This window comes from Moschus berezovskii, chromosome 9 (assembly GCF_049115385.1).
Source record: "Moschus berezovskii isolate FMDL1 chromosome 9, NW_MosBer_1.0, whole genome shotgun sequence".
Classification (NCBI taxonomy): domain Eukaryota; kingdom Metazoa; phylum Chordata; class Mammalia; order Artiodactyla; family Moschidae; genus Moschus; species Moschus berezovskii.
Genome location: NC_142468.1, coordinates 84,362,388 through 84,380,747, shown reverse-complemented (window position 1 = coordinate 84,380,747; position 18,360 = coordinate 84,362,388). Strand labels below are relative to the sequence as shown.

General features: G+C 35.4%; 1 protein-coding gene across 2 annotated transcripts in view; it reads left to right on the top strand.

The window, feature by feature from the left end:
* AP3B1 (adaptor related protein complex 3 subunit beta 1) overlaps nt 1-18,360 on the top strand; it is a 251,388-nt gene that overhangs the window by 150,757 nt on the left and 82,271 nt on the right. For both annotated transcript variants that reach the window (XM_055437122.2, XM_055437121.2), the window contains 3 exons: nt 1,109-1,250; nt 4,625-4,772; nt 15,337-15,409. In XM_055437122.2, the coding sequence (XP_055293097.1) occupies nt 1,109-1,250; nt 4,625-4,772; nt 15,337-15,409 (363 nt within the window). The remainder of the gene's footprint in view (nt 1-1,108; nt 1,251-4,624; nt 4,773-15,336; nt 15,410-18,360) is intronic.

The window sequence follows — 18,360 nt, the reverse complement described above, 5'->3', positions numbered from 1 at the left end:
TTTTGCAAGCTCTGGGAGATGGTGAAGGACAGGGAAGCCTGGCATGCTGCAGCCCATGGGGTCACAAAGAGTCGGATACAACTGAGTGACTGAACAACAGCAACATGTTCCTCCCTGAGGACACGTCATCAAATAGATCATAGGCTAGGAAAACTGTGTCCTCTTATCCAAGATACGACTCTGCACATGTCATCGTTTCAACTACCAAAATAGTATGCTTCCTGTTTAAAATACACACAAATATGCTGTATATATCACTTCTGCAGTGAGCCCTAGTATGCCATAATTTATACAGAAAAGTTTTAACTTTTATGTATGTGTAGTTCCTCAGTGTAACTTTATCATTTCTTTGACTTATGGAAGACTCTTACACTAGCTAAAATAACTACTTGTTGATGAGTGATTTTGCTTTGTTGCCTTTGAATTAAGGAATTTTTGAAGATGATTTGAACATCTCTTTTCCCTCTCAAAATTTGTTCCTAAGAAGATTCAATAATCCCTTCTATTTCTCTAAATAAAATTTCCCATTATGAGTAAAGGAAATAAAATTATTTCTTTATTCTTATGTCATCCTCATTGTTGTTCAGTTGCTCAGTCGTGTCTGACTCTTTGCAACCCTATGGACTGCAGCACGCCAGGCTTCCCTGTCCTTCACCATCTCCCGGAGCTTGCTCACACTCATGTCCGTTGAGTCAGTGATGCCATCCAACCATCTCCATCTGTCATCCCCTTCTCCTCCTGCCTTCACTGTTTCCCATAATCAGAGCCTTTTCTGATGAGTCATCCTCATAATCAGTCTTTAAATAAAAAGTTTTGCTGTAGCTGAGACATGTATGGGTTTGGGAAGCAAGATACGCTCACATTGTTTTACTTGGTTGATTTTTTCTGTTTCTTCTCTGGGTATTGGAGTCCCGCTGTGCTCACTCTGCTGCAGGGTTCTGGAGGTCTGAGTGACCGGACAGCAGATATAGAAACTGGATCCAGTGGGGTCTGCTACGTTAAAATTCAGCATCTCGTTTCTTTTGTGATGACTGTTGATACTTGCTTCTGTTCCTTGTATTTATTAAGTGGCTGTAAATCAAAGAGCATCTGGTTATTTTTTTTTCAGAGAGTGAGTCTGGAAGTGAAAGTGGAGAAGACGAGGAAGAAGACAGCAGTGGGGACAGCGGTGAGGACTCGGGTGAGAGTGGAAGTGAGTCAGAGGCCGGAAAGAAAAGAGCGGCCAAACACTCCAAAGTCAAAGGAAAAGGGTGAGTTATTTCCTTCACAAATATTCTGGGGTCTTTTCCCCTGGTCTAACATTGAGTGAAAAAATGAGTGTGTGTTTATTTCCCCAAACAGACTTTAAGTCTTTTAATATTAATATAAAATACTAATTCACATTATTCTCTTACTTGTAGTGTTCAGTTTCCATTTTGAACTTGAACACATCTTGGGGTTACATTTTGAAAATTGGTGTAACCTTGGAAAACTGAGTTAAGTGATCACGCAGTCGGTATGAAACACTTAATTACCTTTTGCAGCAATTTTGCTGAGAGTGAAAATTAAATCCTTCAACACTTTGCCATTATGTAACTAAGACAATTGATTTTTCTAAATAATGTTATATTAAAAAGATTATGATCCAAATATTAGAGTCAGGGGCTGTGAAGGAAGACGGTCATAAGATATTTAAGTGTTAGCACTTCTTAAGATCTCCCATTATCAACAATATTATCATGTATTAAAGTGTCATTAAAATTTTGAGTAATTGGGGCTAATACCTTGGATTGTCTGAGTCTGTTTTCCCCGTTGCTGTCAGAGAGTGGCCTCTGCAGACACGATGGCCCTTTCCGTGGGAGCCTGCTGCCCGCTCAGTTGATGAGCTTGCAGCCCAGCTCAGTCGTGGCTGACAGCACTGATTGGGGCGCAGTACACGCTCTGCTCCTTTTATTACAGACAGTAATTAAAGCAGCTCGCCCTGCCACTTCCATAACAAACACAGCATAATGCCCTAATTATGACTTTATTAATTTAAGTCAGGATTTAATGATTTTAAAAGTGATTTATATTGTTTTTCCTGTTCAGAACAAATGAAATCTGTAGGTTAAATTAATACAGGCTTTTCATCATTGCAAAGTTAAAAAGCTAGTTACCAGTAAATTCTTTTCATTAGATTAACATCTGAAACTCTAAGCAGTAAGGTAAACAATAATTACCCATCAAAATTGAGTGATGCATAACAAAATAACACTTTTACCTTTAAAATCTTATCTTAAAGGCTAGAAGCTAAGTATAGTCAGAATCATTCACTTGTTGCAGCAAGCCAGTTGCGTGGTTTGTAGTAGCCTTTTCTCAGAGAGAGGTTCTGTGCTTCTGGTTTAATATCAGAGTATCTCTGATTTGTTGTTGTTCAGTCACTAAGTCATGTCCAACTCTTTGTGACCCCGTGGACTGCAGTACTTCAGGCTTCCCTGTCCTTCACTATCTCCCAGAGTCTGCTCAAACTCATGTCCATCTGTGATTACTTAGTTTGTGAAAAATGTCATATTTCTTAGGAAGGCAAAGTTTTGTTCAGAACACTAAGTATCTTTTCTGATAGCAAACGTCAATATGCTGGAAGCTTATAATCATAAATTGTGTTAGTTTCATTATTTTTTTCTTCAGAAACAGGCTTTTTTAAACTCATGTTTGAATTTTTAAAAATTGTTTATTATATAAAAGGAAATTTCAGATACATTCTAAACCTTATATTTTAGGTATATGTTTTAACCACTAAATGGGAGATAACAAATTGCCATTCTTTGCTAGGGGAAGGGAAAAAAACATACTTTTTAGTCATCAAATATAATTACATGTGCTCTGAGATGTTACCATGACTCCATTTTTAATAAACAGCAATCACATATTTCCTCCACAAAAATCAGTAGTGGGAAATATCAGTTCTTCCAGTTGCCTAACCACTCACCCTCCCCAGGTGTTTTTCTTCTTGTCTCTTAGAATTTTTTTAAAAACTTTGCCAGTATAACTATGTGATAATTTTTTAAAGCTAAGGAGCTTTAAGTATCTTCAAAACCACCCTTTAGGAGTCATAACTGCTGTGCTCTGCTTAGTTGTTCAGTTGTATCCGACTCTTTGTGACCCCGTGGACTGTAACCTTCCAGGCTCCTCTGTTCTTGGAATTCTCCAGGCAAGAATCCTGGAGTGGGTTGCCAGGCCCTCTTCCAGGGATCTTCCCAACCCAGGGATCGAACCAAGGTCTTCTGCATTGCAGACAGATTCTTTACCATGTGAGCCATCAGGGAAGCCCAAGGAAACTAGAGGGGGTTGCCATGCCCTCCACCACGGGATCTTCCTGACCCAGGGATCAAACCCACATCTCTTATGTTTCCTACCTTGGCCTGTGGGTTCTTTACCAGTAGTGCCACCTGGGAAGAATGTGTTAAAACATCTGAATTAGATAATTGTTTATGAATTGCCTTATATTGTCTGGCACAAGGTGGATTTTTAAAACAATATACACGTACACGCACATATGATAAAGAGAAGTTGGACCTTCATACCTCAGAAAATAAAAAAGATCACAAGCTATCTCTTTTCCCCTGAGAGAAGACCGTGTGTTAGCTCTTCCTGGAGACCTTTTTCCCTTTCCTTCTTCCTGCCTTGTTCCTCTCTTTCAACTCATATGTCTCTTCCTCTAGGAAGGGTCCCAGTCCTGGTCCGTTTTGTTTCGTTGCTCCTTCAGGTATTCTCATGACACAGGATACTTTGCTACTTACTGTTTACCATGCTTTCTTGTTACTGCCACCTTAACTTCTCTGTATCTTCCAATGGACTGACTGTAGACTCTATAAAAGAACAGTATGGAGATCATCTGTTATCTTACTAACCACTGTTACTCTTAGCACCTAACATAGTGCCAGCTCATGGAGGGCAGTCAGTAAATATTTGTTAAATAAGGGAATGAGTGAACAAAATGACCATCAGCACTTAGGTTTGATCATTTGGTATTTTAAAACTTTCGTATTTATCTGATTATCTTACATTTTTAGTAAAATTTAGTACATTAGAAGAATTCTCTTTTGAACTGGTTGATGTTTTCTCATATATGTTAAAGGGTCACATTTGGGAACATATGTAAATCATTTTCTTGGGCAGAATAATCTATAAAATGCAAGTCTATATTAGCAAAAGTAGATTATAAGTATTTAAATTTTTAGTGAGTATTTTGAGATAGTATTTTAAAATCTGCGTATTTCTGAAGTTGTTAATGTTAGCACCTAATGTGTAGTCCTAGTAAATCAAACATTTAATTATTATTTTCTACTTATGATGTCATTTAGTGTTATTTTATGATCTTTTGCACTTGAAGTGTGAGTGATACGGTTTAGTTTTGAATGGGTTCTGATTCATTTAGTTATAGATAATACTGTCTTTATTATTATTTCATTAACATGTTTTAGAATTTTAAAACCATTTTTACTGTCTATACACTGAAAAGAAATAGTTCTCAGTGAAATACCCTTCTCTAGTAAAGATATTGATTTATACACAAAATGGAAAAATGGTGACACTTGTCATTTGATTTTTCAAACTACTTTTTAATGTAAGTATCTAATATTTCAAATTTTATTATTCTGATTAGTGATTCTAAAGATGTGGATAAGAAAAAAGAAAACTCTAAAACTTCAGAGTCTTCCAGTGGTGAATCTAGTTCAATAGAAGAGAGTTCTTCGGATTCTGAATCAGAATCAGAGTCTGAAAGTGAATCTGAATCCAGAAAAGTTACTAAGGTAAGAGATTACACATTTTTGTAACAGAAAGTAAATATTCTTTAGCCTTTCTGCAATTAAGAATAAATATTTCTAAAAATTTGTTTTGTTGAAAATCAAGAAAGCAGGGAAAGAATTTAATATGTTCAGTTCAGTTCAGTCGCTCAGTCGTGTCCGACTCTCCGCGACCCCATGAATCACAGCACGCCAGGCCTCCCTGTCCATCACCAACTCCCGGAGTTCACTCAAACTCATGTCCACAGAGTTGGTGATGCCATCCAGCCATCTCATTCTCCGTCGTCCCCTTCTCCTCCCGCCCCCAACCTTTCCCAGCATCAGAGTCTTTTCCAGTGAGTCAACTCGTTGCATGAGGTGGTTAATATGTTACTGACAACTAAAACACCATCTTCATTCATACACACCTGTGATTTTATTTTGTTTTTTTTTTTTTTGTAGATTATTACTTCCCTCATAACTCAACTCTGCAGAGAAGTTAGAAACTTTTTTAACTTCATGTTTTCCAACCACAATTAGAGACCTCAGTGTTTTGTTCTTGGCTGTAATGTGATAAGGGAAGCTTTTGCCAGATGGGAAGTAAAGGGAACTTTGACTTCCCCTTTACTCAGTACTATTCCCTCACAGAAGTAGTATTGAGCAAAGAAATATAAATGTACATGCTTCATAAGAAATTAAGACTAATATACTTTTTAAAAATATATCAGGCATTTTGGATAATAATTTTTAAAGGTTTAATTAAAGAGTATACATTCTTTAATAATTAATAAAAATGCAGTAACATATATTTAAAAACAAATGCACGAACCACTTGTGATAATAGAATGATTATAGGGACTTCTCTGGTGAACCAGTGATCAAGACTCCAAGTTTCCACTGCAGGAGGCCTGGGTTTGTTCCCTGGTTGGGGAACTAAGATCCTGCATGCTGCACTGTGCGGCTGAAAAACAAGAGCAGTTATGGTTTTTTAGTACAATATCTGTAGCACTAAACCTTGTCTGCTTAGCAGCAAAAAAAAAAAAGGAAAATGCAGTTTTTAATACAAAATTCAGACTTAATACGTATCCTTTTGATCTTTAATTACTATTCCCATTCTGTAAATGGATTGTGGTGGTACTCAGTTTCAAATGCAGTGGTTTTTATGAATAAGTGTATTATTCCATATGTTGAAATTATGATCACACCTACCTTTTATTGAATTCAACTTTTTTTTAATACACTATTTTTTTTCATTTATTTGTTCTAGTAACATGAATTTCTTGAATAAATCATTTGAGTAGGCAAGTATGAAAATAAATTCATCAAAGTAATAATTGTCCTCCTCCATCCAAGATTTATTGTTAAAGAATAACCATATTTTTGAAAAAGAATAAACATGCTTTAAACATTGGCTAGTATTTGTCTGTGGAGAAGGCAATGGCAAGCCACTGCAGTACTCTTGCCTAGAAAATCCCATGGATGGAGGAGCCTGGTGGGCTGCAGTCCGTGGGGTCGCTAAGGTTCGGACACGACTGAGCGACTTCACTTTCACTTTTCACTTTCACACATTGGAGAAGGAAATGGCAACCCACTCCAGTGTTCTTGCCTGGAGAATCCCAGGGACAGGGGAGCCTGATGGGCTGCCGTCTATGGGGTCACGCAGAGTCGGACACGACTGAAGTGACTTAGCAGCAGCAGCAAACATTGGCTAGTATTTGTCTGCGGAGAAAGCAGTGGCAAGCCACTCCAGTACTCTTGCCTAGAAAATCCCATGGATGGAGGAGCCTGGTGGGCTGCAGTCCACTGGGTTGCTAAGGGTCGGACACGACTGAGCGACTTCACTTTCACACATTGGAGAAGGAAATGGCAACCCACTCCAGTGTTCTTGCCTGGAGAATCCCAGGGAAGGGGGAGCCTGGTGGGCTTCCGTCTATGGGGTCACACAGTCGGACACGACTGAAGTGACTTAGCAGCAGCAATATTTGTCTGTCTTTAAATGTTCTTAAATATAGGAAAACCTATTTTAAACTTGAATTTATATTTAAAATTTATGTCTGTATATAGTATATAACATGGGATTTTAGTTTTCAGAAATTCACATAAGATCTTAGAGATTTTTAGGTTTATTAATCTGGCCTCTTATAAACTTACTACTCAGTGAGTTGGATATCCTCTCATTTCCTACTTATATTAAATTACAAAATGATCTTAAGATTTTATTCAAAATAAAAGAGCTTTAGAAACTGAGAGTTTTTCAGAATAACCAAGCAAGAAATTAAGAGTTGTCAAGTAGGGTACAAGTGAGTTATTCTAATGAAGTTTTGTGAAAGTTGAAAAATTTCAGACTTTAGTACCTATTCAGTGTTGGACATTAGAATCCCACAGAGGTACCGCAGGCCAGAGGTTCAGTTTATTTCTTCTCTGTCACTTTCAGTGATCAGATTAAATCGCTTAGTAGTTGAAAATATTTTACTGTAAAACATCATTATGAAATTTCAAAGTAATGCAGTAATCCAAAACTCTTGAGAAAATTCGAATTTTATTCACATTGTTGATAGTTTTGTGTCTATGTGTTTTGCTTATATAGTTTATTTTCTATATATTGTAATACCTTTCCTGTTTGTAACAGGCAGATTATAGGATTGTTTGTTTTAATTTGTATTCTCCACCTTGGAGCCACCATAACTATTTTTTTCTTTTTATTTCTTTCTGAGTGATTTGAAACATAGCATGCAATTACAAGTGTACCAATTTTCTAATAATGGACAACACTATAATTGTAGAAAAGTTCTCCTTGCACCGTTATGTGGTTTCCACTCTAAATTATGAATAATGGAGGCAGATGGTGGGTGCTTTACCTTAATTTAGCATGACAGTATGTTAGTGCTAAAAATTCATATACCTTAAATCTGAAGCCCAGCTAAAGCTATACTTTTACTCTCTCAACCTTTTCTTTCATTTGGACAATGTATTTTAGAGATATTGAGCGTGAAAATGGGACCTTGGGGTACCTTGAATATATGGCTTTGAAAACAGTTCATTTTATGGAGGTCCTATGAGATGGGTATAGTGTTCTCCTTGTTGGAAGATAATATCTTTATGCTTCAGTTTCCTCATCTATAAAGTAGAAATGCTTTATACCTACTCTACTTCTTTCAGGTGCTATTATAAAAAAATCAGATGTGAAAGATCAATGTAAAGCCCTATATAAATATAAAACGTTAGTTGAACGTTAGTGTTAACATTTTTAAACTTGAATATTAATTCTCTGAGAGACCAGTATTAGGGTTACAGAACACCAGTGCTAAAAGGAACCCAAAATATTTTGTCGCTCTTATGTCTCCTGCATTTTCCCAACTTTTTACATACCTTTCTAGTTAGAAATTAATGGTCAGGTGTGACCCCTTACCTGAAGCCTCTGATCACATCCACTGTCTGCAGAAAACTGACCTGCCATTCACTGTGAGGATCTCCTACCTCTCTACTGTCTGACACGCAATCTCAATTCACCCTCCTCCTTTATCCTCGAATGCATCTCTGAGTGAGTGATCCCTATCCACCAGGCGCCCTGTCTCCTTCTGGACTTGTTTGGTTGACGGGCTTCTACCTCCATTGCACCTTCAGTCTCTTTTTTCCTTAGTCCCTCCTCCGCCAGCAAAAGCATTCAGGTCTTTCCCAGCATTTAAAGACAGGAGAAGGGAATGGAAGAGAGAGACAGAGAATGCGTGAGAGTGAGACTTTTTTTTTTTTTTTCTTTTTTTTTAAATTTTATTTTATTTTATTTTTATTTTTTTTTATTTCTAAAATAAAAAAAAAAATAAAAATAAAAAAGAATTTTATTAAAAAAGCACAAATGCAAAGAAATGAACAGAGGAAAATTTATGCGTCGAACCTGGACTGGTCACTTATGATAACATACATGCCACAACTCCATTGTCTCCAATCATTCCACCTTCACCCTCTCCCACAGAGTCCCAAAGACTGTTCTAAATGCCTATGTCTCTTTTGCAGTCTCTTATACAGGGTTCAGGTTACCATCTTTCTAAATTCCATATATATGCATTAATATATGGTATTGATGTTCTAGATGTTCTCCACCTTCTACCTCTTAACCCAATTATTTCTTAATCCCTTTTAAATTGATTTCTGCTTCTGTTATTTCCTATAGATACTGCTCTCTGAAAAGGCAACCATGATCTTTCTCCAAAACCAGGAACCTTCTCTTAGTTTATCCTTCTCTGGTCTTTTTATGACAATATCCCTACTACTTGAAATTCTCTTCATCCTTTTTCTTCTGGCTTCTCTAACCCTTTAATTTTTTTATTTTTCACTTTTTACTCTTCTGACACCGAAGTGTGAACATTGCTCCAAAGTTAGTGCTTCTCAGTTCACATTTTTTTTCCAAAATATTAATTGATGTGGATTAATTTTAGTCCTTTATTTCCTCTACATTTTACTGTTGTGAGACTTACTAACTCTTGTAACATCAGCTGAAACGTTTCTCTGAATTACTTCCATGATGACATCTGTAAATTTTCTCATTCAAACCAGATTCTTAGACCTCTTAGGAGCTGCTGGTTTCCCAAACCTAATACACCCTGAGACATGATCTGTCATCTGGTACCAGCATGCTTTCTGTTCTCCTGGATTTGGAGCCCCACAGTTGTCTTTGACCCCTGCTTCATCCTATTTGTATTCACTGTTGCCAAGTCTTAGAGATTTTGTGTATTATTTCTCATACCTGTTTCTTCTTTCCCTACCATCACCATTACAAGTCATCTCTTCCTTGTGCAGTCCATACACCACTGCCTCTGTCATCCTCAGACAGCTTCCCCAACCCCAGTCCTTCCAGACAGCTGCCAGGTTACTGTCAAAGTCACCTGTAGTGATACCCCATTGTCTTTGAGTTCAGCGAACTCCTCAAGCTCAAAGGTCCAAGCCCACCTTTTCAGTCTTAACCCGTCTTGTGTTCTAATCCCAATGGACTGTTCATGGCTCTCATGACATACTGTATGCTGTTCCATTTCTTTGCCTTTGATCTTCTTTTTGTATCTTTTCCCTTATTACAGAAAATATAAGCTGAGGAGGAAAGTGGCCTTGTATCAAGGGTAGTTCCTCACTTCTAGTTGAGAATGAGTGCGTGGACTGAAGGATATTAATGACTAGAGGGTTTTACTCACTTGAATGGTGTAGGGACAGTCAGGTGAGAACTACTGTTAAACTGTATCTGTTCCCGAAGTGTTTGTCATTCAGCACCATACCCCTGCATATCCATAAAACTCAAAACTTCTGGTGTCGGTTGCTTTGTTCTGGTGTCATGTTGGTTTGTTTCACTTACTGATTGGGAGACGGCCTCCACTGCAGTCAGATATTGTCAGTAGTAACCAAAGAAAATTATCTTTCTGTTCAGTTACAGTTATTTTGATGGGCAAGCATATTTTTATTTGTAGATGTTCTTTTCTGAACTAAATTTAATAAACATTTTAATGTGAGTCTAATCCTTTTATGAAATAATTTGTGCTCAGCTGCTAAGTCATGTCCTACTTTTAGTGACCTCCTGGCCTGTAGCACACCAGGCTCCTCTGTGCTTTACTGTCTTCTGGAGTTTGTATAATGCCTATAGCAGAATTAGTTTCAATAGTTATGTATCTTCAGTTCTGTTCTGTTCTATTCAGTCACTCAGTCGTGTCCGACTCTTTGCGACCCCGTGGACTGTAGCCTACCAGGCTTCTCTGTCCATGGGATTCTCCAGGCAAGAATACTGGAGTGGGTTACCATTTCCTTCTCCAGGGGATCTTCCCGACCCAGGGATCGAACCCGAGTCTCCCGCATTGGAGGCAGACGCTTTAACCTCTGAGCCACCAGGGAACGTGCCCATATTTCACATGGTGTTTAGGAAAGATTTTTTTTTCACACAGAAGAGTGGAGAAAAAAGTTAGTAATACAGGCCATATTAAATCAGGAAGACATTCACATTTATATCAATTTAACCCATGTTTTACTGATATAATTAAGTTATATTCTGCCTGTAGTTAAAGTTATGTGTTGAACAGATGGTAAAAATTTTATTTAAAATATATTTTTTAAGTTGCCAGGGTTTTTTTTTTTCCTTCATTGAACATGACTTCAGTGTTTTTATTATCAGCCAATAAGTTAGGAGATGGCAGCCCACTCCAGTATTCTTGTCTGGGAATTCCTATGGACAGAGGAGCCCGGTGGGCTACAGTCCGTGGGGTCACAAAGAGTCAGACAGGACTGAGCGACTAACACACACAATAAGTCAGAGCATTCCCACTTACTGTACTTGTCTCTGCCATCACCTTATTCGTCCCAATGTTCATACCTGAACTGTGATTCAGTAGTTTTGATTATCCTCAATGTCTGTGTACCACCTGGTGAATATTTAAATAAGCTGTGATTAAAATAATAAAAATTTTAAGTCATAATGGTAATTTATTGTGAATAATTTTATGTATTTCCTTAAAAATATTAATAGTATTTTAATTACATTTACTTTATATTAAGCATAATAATCTATCAATGGAAAATAGATACATTTAATATATTTGTACCTAATAGCATTTAATACTAAGAGCATTTCCATTATTTGAATCAAAATTAAGGTTAGTGTGTTTACTAGCTTTAAGAAAAATAATAACGTCTCTATATCCTAGCAGTGTTTAAGATGCTTTTGTCAGTGGTCTTTATCACATTTATAGAGATCTCACAAAGCTTTGTTAGTCTCTTTTGGAGAGGTGCAAAGAAGCTAATTAAATCTTTTTGTGCTCTTTGGACTGGTCAGTGTCTTATGACTAGTGTTCAGATGTCAGCAAATATTGAGACATGCCTCAATGAAAGATCTACCATGTGAAAGATTCTTGGGTATAAAGTAAATATGGGATGTGGTATGAATAGACTGTGGACAAGAATGAAAGGAACTATTTTCTGATTAGTTTTCTGCCTTATCTGTGAATAGGAAACAAGGTTTACTTGTGTTTTTCCAAGTATTTATGATTGTTGCAATTACATAACTTCTCTGAAGATTGTAGAATATTAGTTTTTATTCTGACAATTCAAAGGCTTGCCTCCTTCAATTTTTTGTCTTTTCCAATTTAGTTGATATTTTAAGTTCTCCAGAACAGAAATAGCATTTCACTTCAATTGAGATCTTTAAATCAAAGTGAATGCCATTAAGCAACCTTTCTTATTGAAGTAGGTATAATCTAATAGGGAAGATTTGTTTAACAGTTTAGACTTCTTTTTAACTTATATAGAAGTCTCAATTTTCTGGCAGTGTAATTTTGTTTTAAAGCAAAGTGTAAGTGTGAGCCTCAGATTTTTAAAATCACTTTTGTTAGATGACTTGAAGGCAAGAGAATCATTAAATTGTCTTTGGTTGGTAATTCTAACTGAAAATATTACATGTGGATACCTTGCCCTGTGAGGCTAGAAATAAGCTTTGAATTTTTGTTGCTCCCAAAGTATAATGTGGGTTTGACAAACTTGCATTACCATTTTTCCTGTCTTATAGTTTTAAATTTCAAACCTCTTTATAATGGTTTCCTGTTAGGAAGCTTGTTATGTTAGATCTTCTTTTTGCTTCCCTTTTTTTTTTGATCAGCATGAAGATAAACATGCATAATAGATTTTTTAAAATCCTTACAACGTATATTGTTACATTTTTTTGTTTGTATTATTTGGAGTTTAATAAGTATTTCCAGGATCTTTTATTTATTATTTGAAATGAAATATGTTAAATAGAAACCAGTTTCTTAACCCTGTGACTTTGTATTTCATTTTTAAAATGCTGAGGTGTATAATCGAATACCATAGAAACAAATGGAGATTTGAGGATGATGAATTGATAACTAGGTATTTTTGTAGTGAGATTTTAAGATCAGTTACTGTTGTCCTTATAAAAGTCTAATACAGTCACTCAGCTGTTAAAAACCTAATCCTCTATTTAAAAAAATATACAAAAACAAATTGTCTATCTTTCTGCCTGATCTCTTCTCAAGTACTAACACAATGGAAACAGTGGGTGATCTGTCAATGTGTTTGGTTTGTCAATGATGGTTTTGTATAAATATTGGGAGGGTAAGAAATAAAATTCACACAGTAAAATATGATTTCGTCTGCCTTTTCTCTGCAGCTCCATGGCTCATGCTGCGGTGTGAAATTCTCATTTTACACACTTTGCAGGCGGAGCACATGAATTATGCATTGAGCAAGAAAAATCTCCTGCCTCAAGTCCTATATGCATTTACCCAGGTTCTGTCTCTATTACCAAGATGAATTGCAAATGGAGAAATGTTTGATGGAATGGGGCTCTTAACTTCTTTGTTTAGAATTCAGATTTTTATTTTTAAAGTAGATCCTTTAAGTATGAAAATGTTTTGAAATTACTATGGATTCTTTAAAACGAGAAATGAAATATAAGAGGAATGCCAAACACATCACAATGCTTTTTACAGCCTTGATTCGGAATGCAAGGCTTTTTCAATTCAGTAGAAATGACTGTTATCTATTGCTAATGTTGTATTTCAGTCACCAGTTATTTGCTGTACTCAGAAAGTCAATGAAATTCTGTCCTTTTGAGAGCCTTTTTTTCTTTTTCTTTTAGGCTTCTAATAAGAGATTATGCCAATTCCACATGCAGTTCTGTCCTGTGTTATATGTGACCTGATGTGTGTTTAATAGATATTGTTACACACTCTTAGCATTGAAGTAGAAAATAAGGTATATAGACCTGCCTCCAGATTTAACTTTATCTTGATTTGATAGGTTTCTAATTTTTCAGGTGGGGAGGTTACAGTTCCATAAAGACAGCCATGCACCATTGTAGGTTATAGGAAGCTACACCCATTGTGCTCAGCATGGCATTTTTATAAAGTCACATGGTGATAAGCTTTTTGTTTTATGTTCTTTCTTCACAGGAATGTTATTCTTGTTGAGATGGCATATTCATTCTGAATGTGTTTTTGTTACCTACAACTTTTACATTTCAGCTTCAAAACTAACATTTCTTTTATTTTTCTTCTCCAGTCCTAGAAATTGTTATTCATTTCAGGTGTGGAGAGAAGGACACATATCGCTTGTTTTGTTTTTAAATAATGAATGAAAATTAAAACCCACCTAGATGATTTGGAGTTTTCAGTGGCAGAAATAAATATTTTGAAGAAAATCAGTGCTGATGTTTCTAGCTAGTATTTTAATGTGTATTATTGTGTGATCCTTGAAAATAATTTTTCTGAGTATTGGCGGAAGGGGGAGAAAAAGCAATCATAAACGATTTAATCATAAATTGTTTTAAAATGTTACCAGATATGTTATGTGATATATGGCTCTTGTTCATATATGTTCACTGCTATAAGAGCTCTAACACTATACAGACTTCAAATGTCAGTAAAGTACCTTTTGCTTTAGTGATACCTTTCTGTAGTTAAAGGACTACTTCAAAAATATTTGTAGTTACTTACATTAGCAATAAGATATAAACTCCTTTGGTGGATTTTAAGTCATCTGAAGGCAGGTACTAGACTGTGTCTGTCTTGGTTGTGTTATTTCCATTGCTTAGCACAGAATCTATTAAAAATGCTATACATATGTATGAATCAATGAATGATTGAATAGGTGGACAACAACATTTTTTTCAAAAGCTTAAGTTTTGGCATTCAACTTGTGAAGGTTTAATGTAAGAAAAGTGTAAAGTTAGGTAACCATGGCCCAAATAAATCTGATCCAAATAAACCCTGATCCTTATTGCTCTTTAATTGTTTATACTTCTACTCAGTACTGTGCCTTTTATTTTTTCACGGTTACACATCTTTTCTGAATCTCTAAACAAACTGTGACTACCTTGAGGCTTCGGAATCTAATCTATGGGTATCCACATTTCAAAAATAGACTGAATAAACAAAATTAAGGTGGGAGAAGCCCTAATTATGTATAGAAATATTGGAATACTTACCCTCCCCAAAGGAAAATAGAAAAGAAAGTAAATTAATACTTTTCAACCCTAAAGAGCAACAGCCTGAAAATATTTATGGTTTTTAGTGACTATCTTTGGCAAAAGAAGTCTGATGCAAACCAATGTTGAGATGTAAAGTTCCTAGTACAATGCCTGTTAGAGACTGTCTTTCAGAAAGGCTGAGCTATCCCAAGCCCATTGACAATATCAGAGCTAAGCATGTATTGTTTAAGCATTTCTTTTTCTTAAATCAACTTGTTTTAAAATTATTTTTGAGAATATTTGTACACTTTCTACCAAAGAGTCACGTTAGATTTTTATGTTAGCAAAAAGTTGTCAGAATGTAAAGTAATTATTTACTTTTAAGTTTCCTTCTGAAGATCCTTTATAATCTCTAAGTAAAAAACATTTTAAAAGTTTGCAAGGTGAAAAAGAAATATCATGCACTAACTGAAATTTTGATTCAAAAAAGCATTTCAATAACCATATAGAAACTTAATTTGATTTTTTTCTGGAAGACTAAGCAAAGGGGAAAAATAGGTTTGTTTTGAAATGTTAAGGACTACGTCATGGATTTTTAAGATAGAATATGTAATAAATAAAATATTCATTATTTTATAGGAGAAAGAAAAAAAAACAAAGCAAGATAGAAATCCTCTTACCAAAGATGTTTCTCTTCTCGATCTAGATGATTGTAAGTATTGAAATTTAAATCTTTTCATCTGTGCTTAGCAGTAGTATTTTTCATTTTTATAGTACCTTTCATTTACATGTCTCAAAATAATTAACATCTATTACAAAAGATTTTTAGATATAAATAGACAAGAAAATATTAAAAATGGTTTCTATTAGTATTTTTCCCATCTGTTCTGTTTATCAGTTAGTTTTGTATCACCTAAATAAGTATAATTGGTCAAATAAAATGCATCAAATTCATTTTAAGCTCTTTGGTTTTAGTGAATAATTATCCATATCTCACAATTTCTACATTGTTAAATGTTGACTATGGGGATCAAGATGTCAAGGATATAGGTAATTAGGGATGTAATTGGAAATGTAAAGGACATCACTGTTTTCTACTTGCCACACTTGGGGTGTGAACAGAGATAAGCACAAACTTTGTGGAATACAGTAAAATTTATATCTATCAGTATTTTAACTGCAAAAAATCTTTTGTGTATCAAATTTACTTCTAAGAAGTTAGAATCCTTTACAAAGATGTGTATTCGTCTTCCTTTACAGTCTTCTGAGTTATGAGAAAGACAGTTGAACTAACTTTGTGGGTAGGTAGGTTTTGCACTCAAGGAAGAGTAACAGTAAGTGAGACTTCTGAAGGAAATGGCAACCCACTCCAATATTCTTGCCTGGAGAATCCCATGGATGGAGGAGCCTGGTGGGCTATAGTCCATGGGGTTGCAAAGAGTCAGACACGACTGAGCGACTTCACTTCACTTCACTGAGTATTAAACTGCTGTCATTTTGCGTATAGTTTTCCTGTGCCAGATGTGAGTTAATGCATTTATGTCAAATTGTCATAGAGCTGTTCTGTATATGTTGTTTTCCTTGCTATTTCTAACAGTCATGTCTAATCCTTACTGTAGAGAAATTAAAATATATAATACTGAAAAATACTTAACAGAAACTAAAAATAAAATTGGAACCAAATTTGAATAATTTCTCACTTATTGGCAAAGATTTTAAAGTTTACATCATTTCTTACCTCTTGGCTAAGATTTTTAAAGCAACATTGTTAAGGTTTGGAGAAATAGATACCATACATATGTTTTTCATAGGCATATAAGTAAGAACAGTTTTTTGAGGTCATTTGAGCAATATCTGTCAAGATGTTAAATTCCACACACCTTTTGACCTAGCAGTTCTTTTCTAGGAATTTATCCTGTAGATAAACTAGCAAAATCAGATTCTTATTCCATCCTTGTTTTAGACTCTTTAACCTAATGGCTTAATTTTACACTAAATGTCCATATTCCTTTAGTGCTCTGTCTCCTGCCTACCTGTTATCCATACTGTTCCTCTGCATTTCTGAAATATGCCAGGCTCCTTCCTGCCAAGGGCCTTTGTTCTACTGTTTCCCCTGCTAAGACCACCTCTTCCTGATCTTCTGATGGCAAGCTGCTGTTTATCTTTCAGATCTCAGCTTAAAGATCACCTTCCCTTACATACTTATTGAATCATTCTTGATGGTCTTCATGACATTTTTCACTATCTGAAATTATCTTAAATATTTTTTTGTATTGTTTATTGTTTGTCTTGCTCACTGTTATTCTTAGCACCTAGAACAATACCTGGGAGATAGTGGGAACCCAGTAACTAACTGTTTGTTGAATTAATAAAATGTGCAAAGATATATAGGCATTTCACTGCAGCATTATTTTTACAGCCCAGTTCAGAAAATAAATGAAATGTCTACCAATAGTGTGATGTAACCATTAAGAAAAGTGAAATACCTTTTTAATATGCTAGTTTATGTTATTATATATGTGAACCCTTTTAAGTTCAAAAAGATACATGTAGAGTATGACTCCTCTGTAAAAAAAGAAGTAAAAGAACTATATCCTGCAGACAAATACAAATATGATTATACATTGTATATTTCTGGAAGGCTACAGAAGATATCGGAGAAGGCAATGGCAAGCTACTCCAGTACTCTTGCCTAGAAAATCCCATGGATGGAGCAGCCTGGTAGGCTGCAGTCCGTGGGGTCGCTAAGGGTTGGACACGACTGAGAGACTTCACTTTCACTTTCATACATTGGAGAAGGAAATGGCAACCCACTCCAGTGTTCTTGCCTGGAGAATCCCAGGGATGGGGGAGCCTGGTGGGCTTCCGTCTAGGGGGTCACACAGAGTTGGACACGACTGAAGTGACTTAGCAGCAACAGAAGATATACTTAACAGTGTTAGCTCCGATCCCTATGGGATGTAAGAATGACCTAGAGACAGAGGAGAGGGGGGAAAAAAACAACTTATTTTGTATCTCTCTGTGACAATGAATATTTTACATTTATGTGTAAAGTTTTAAGTTTTAAATTGTAAAAGAACAACAGTCAGACCTTTAAAAAGGAATTAAGAGTCAATGTTACACTAGAGTGTACTCATTCCTTTTCTCCTTATATTTGACTCTGGATTTTCTGGCAGCTAAGGAGAAAAGAGAAACCTATAAAATGATACAATTTTTATTATTTCTTTTTAAAGCTTTTTAAAAAGTATATAGAAACAAAGATTTTCTTAAATACTAAGTTTTAAGAATTTAAATGTAAGGGTTTTTTTTAAGGGAAATTTCATCCCAACTTACATTTAACTCAACCTGGGATATATTTCTGTTTGTTTTTAATACCCAGTAATTATTCATTTAAAATTTTTTATATATTAAAAGTTTTGCTGAGATTTTGAAGCATAACTTTGATCAGAAGAACAACTGTCTAGTTATTATACTTTAGTAAAGAAAGTGTTTTATAGAAAGTTTTGAAAAGAAAATGGGTTAGTATTCTGACAAATCAGTTCAGCATCTTTTCATAGGCAAATCCTTTTTCCCCCAAATTGGAGATTTGAGATTCTGTTTTATTATTTACCTCTTTCTCTCTTTATCATTCACATTTCTTTCTTTACCATAAATATTCCTGAA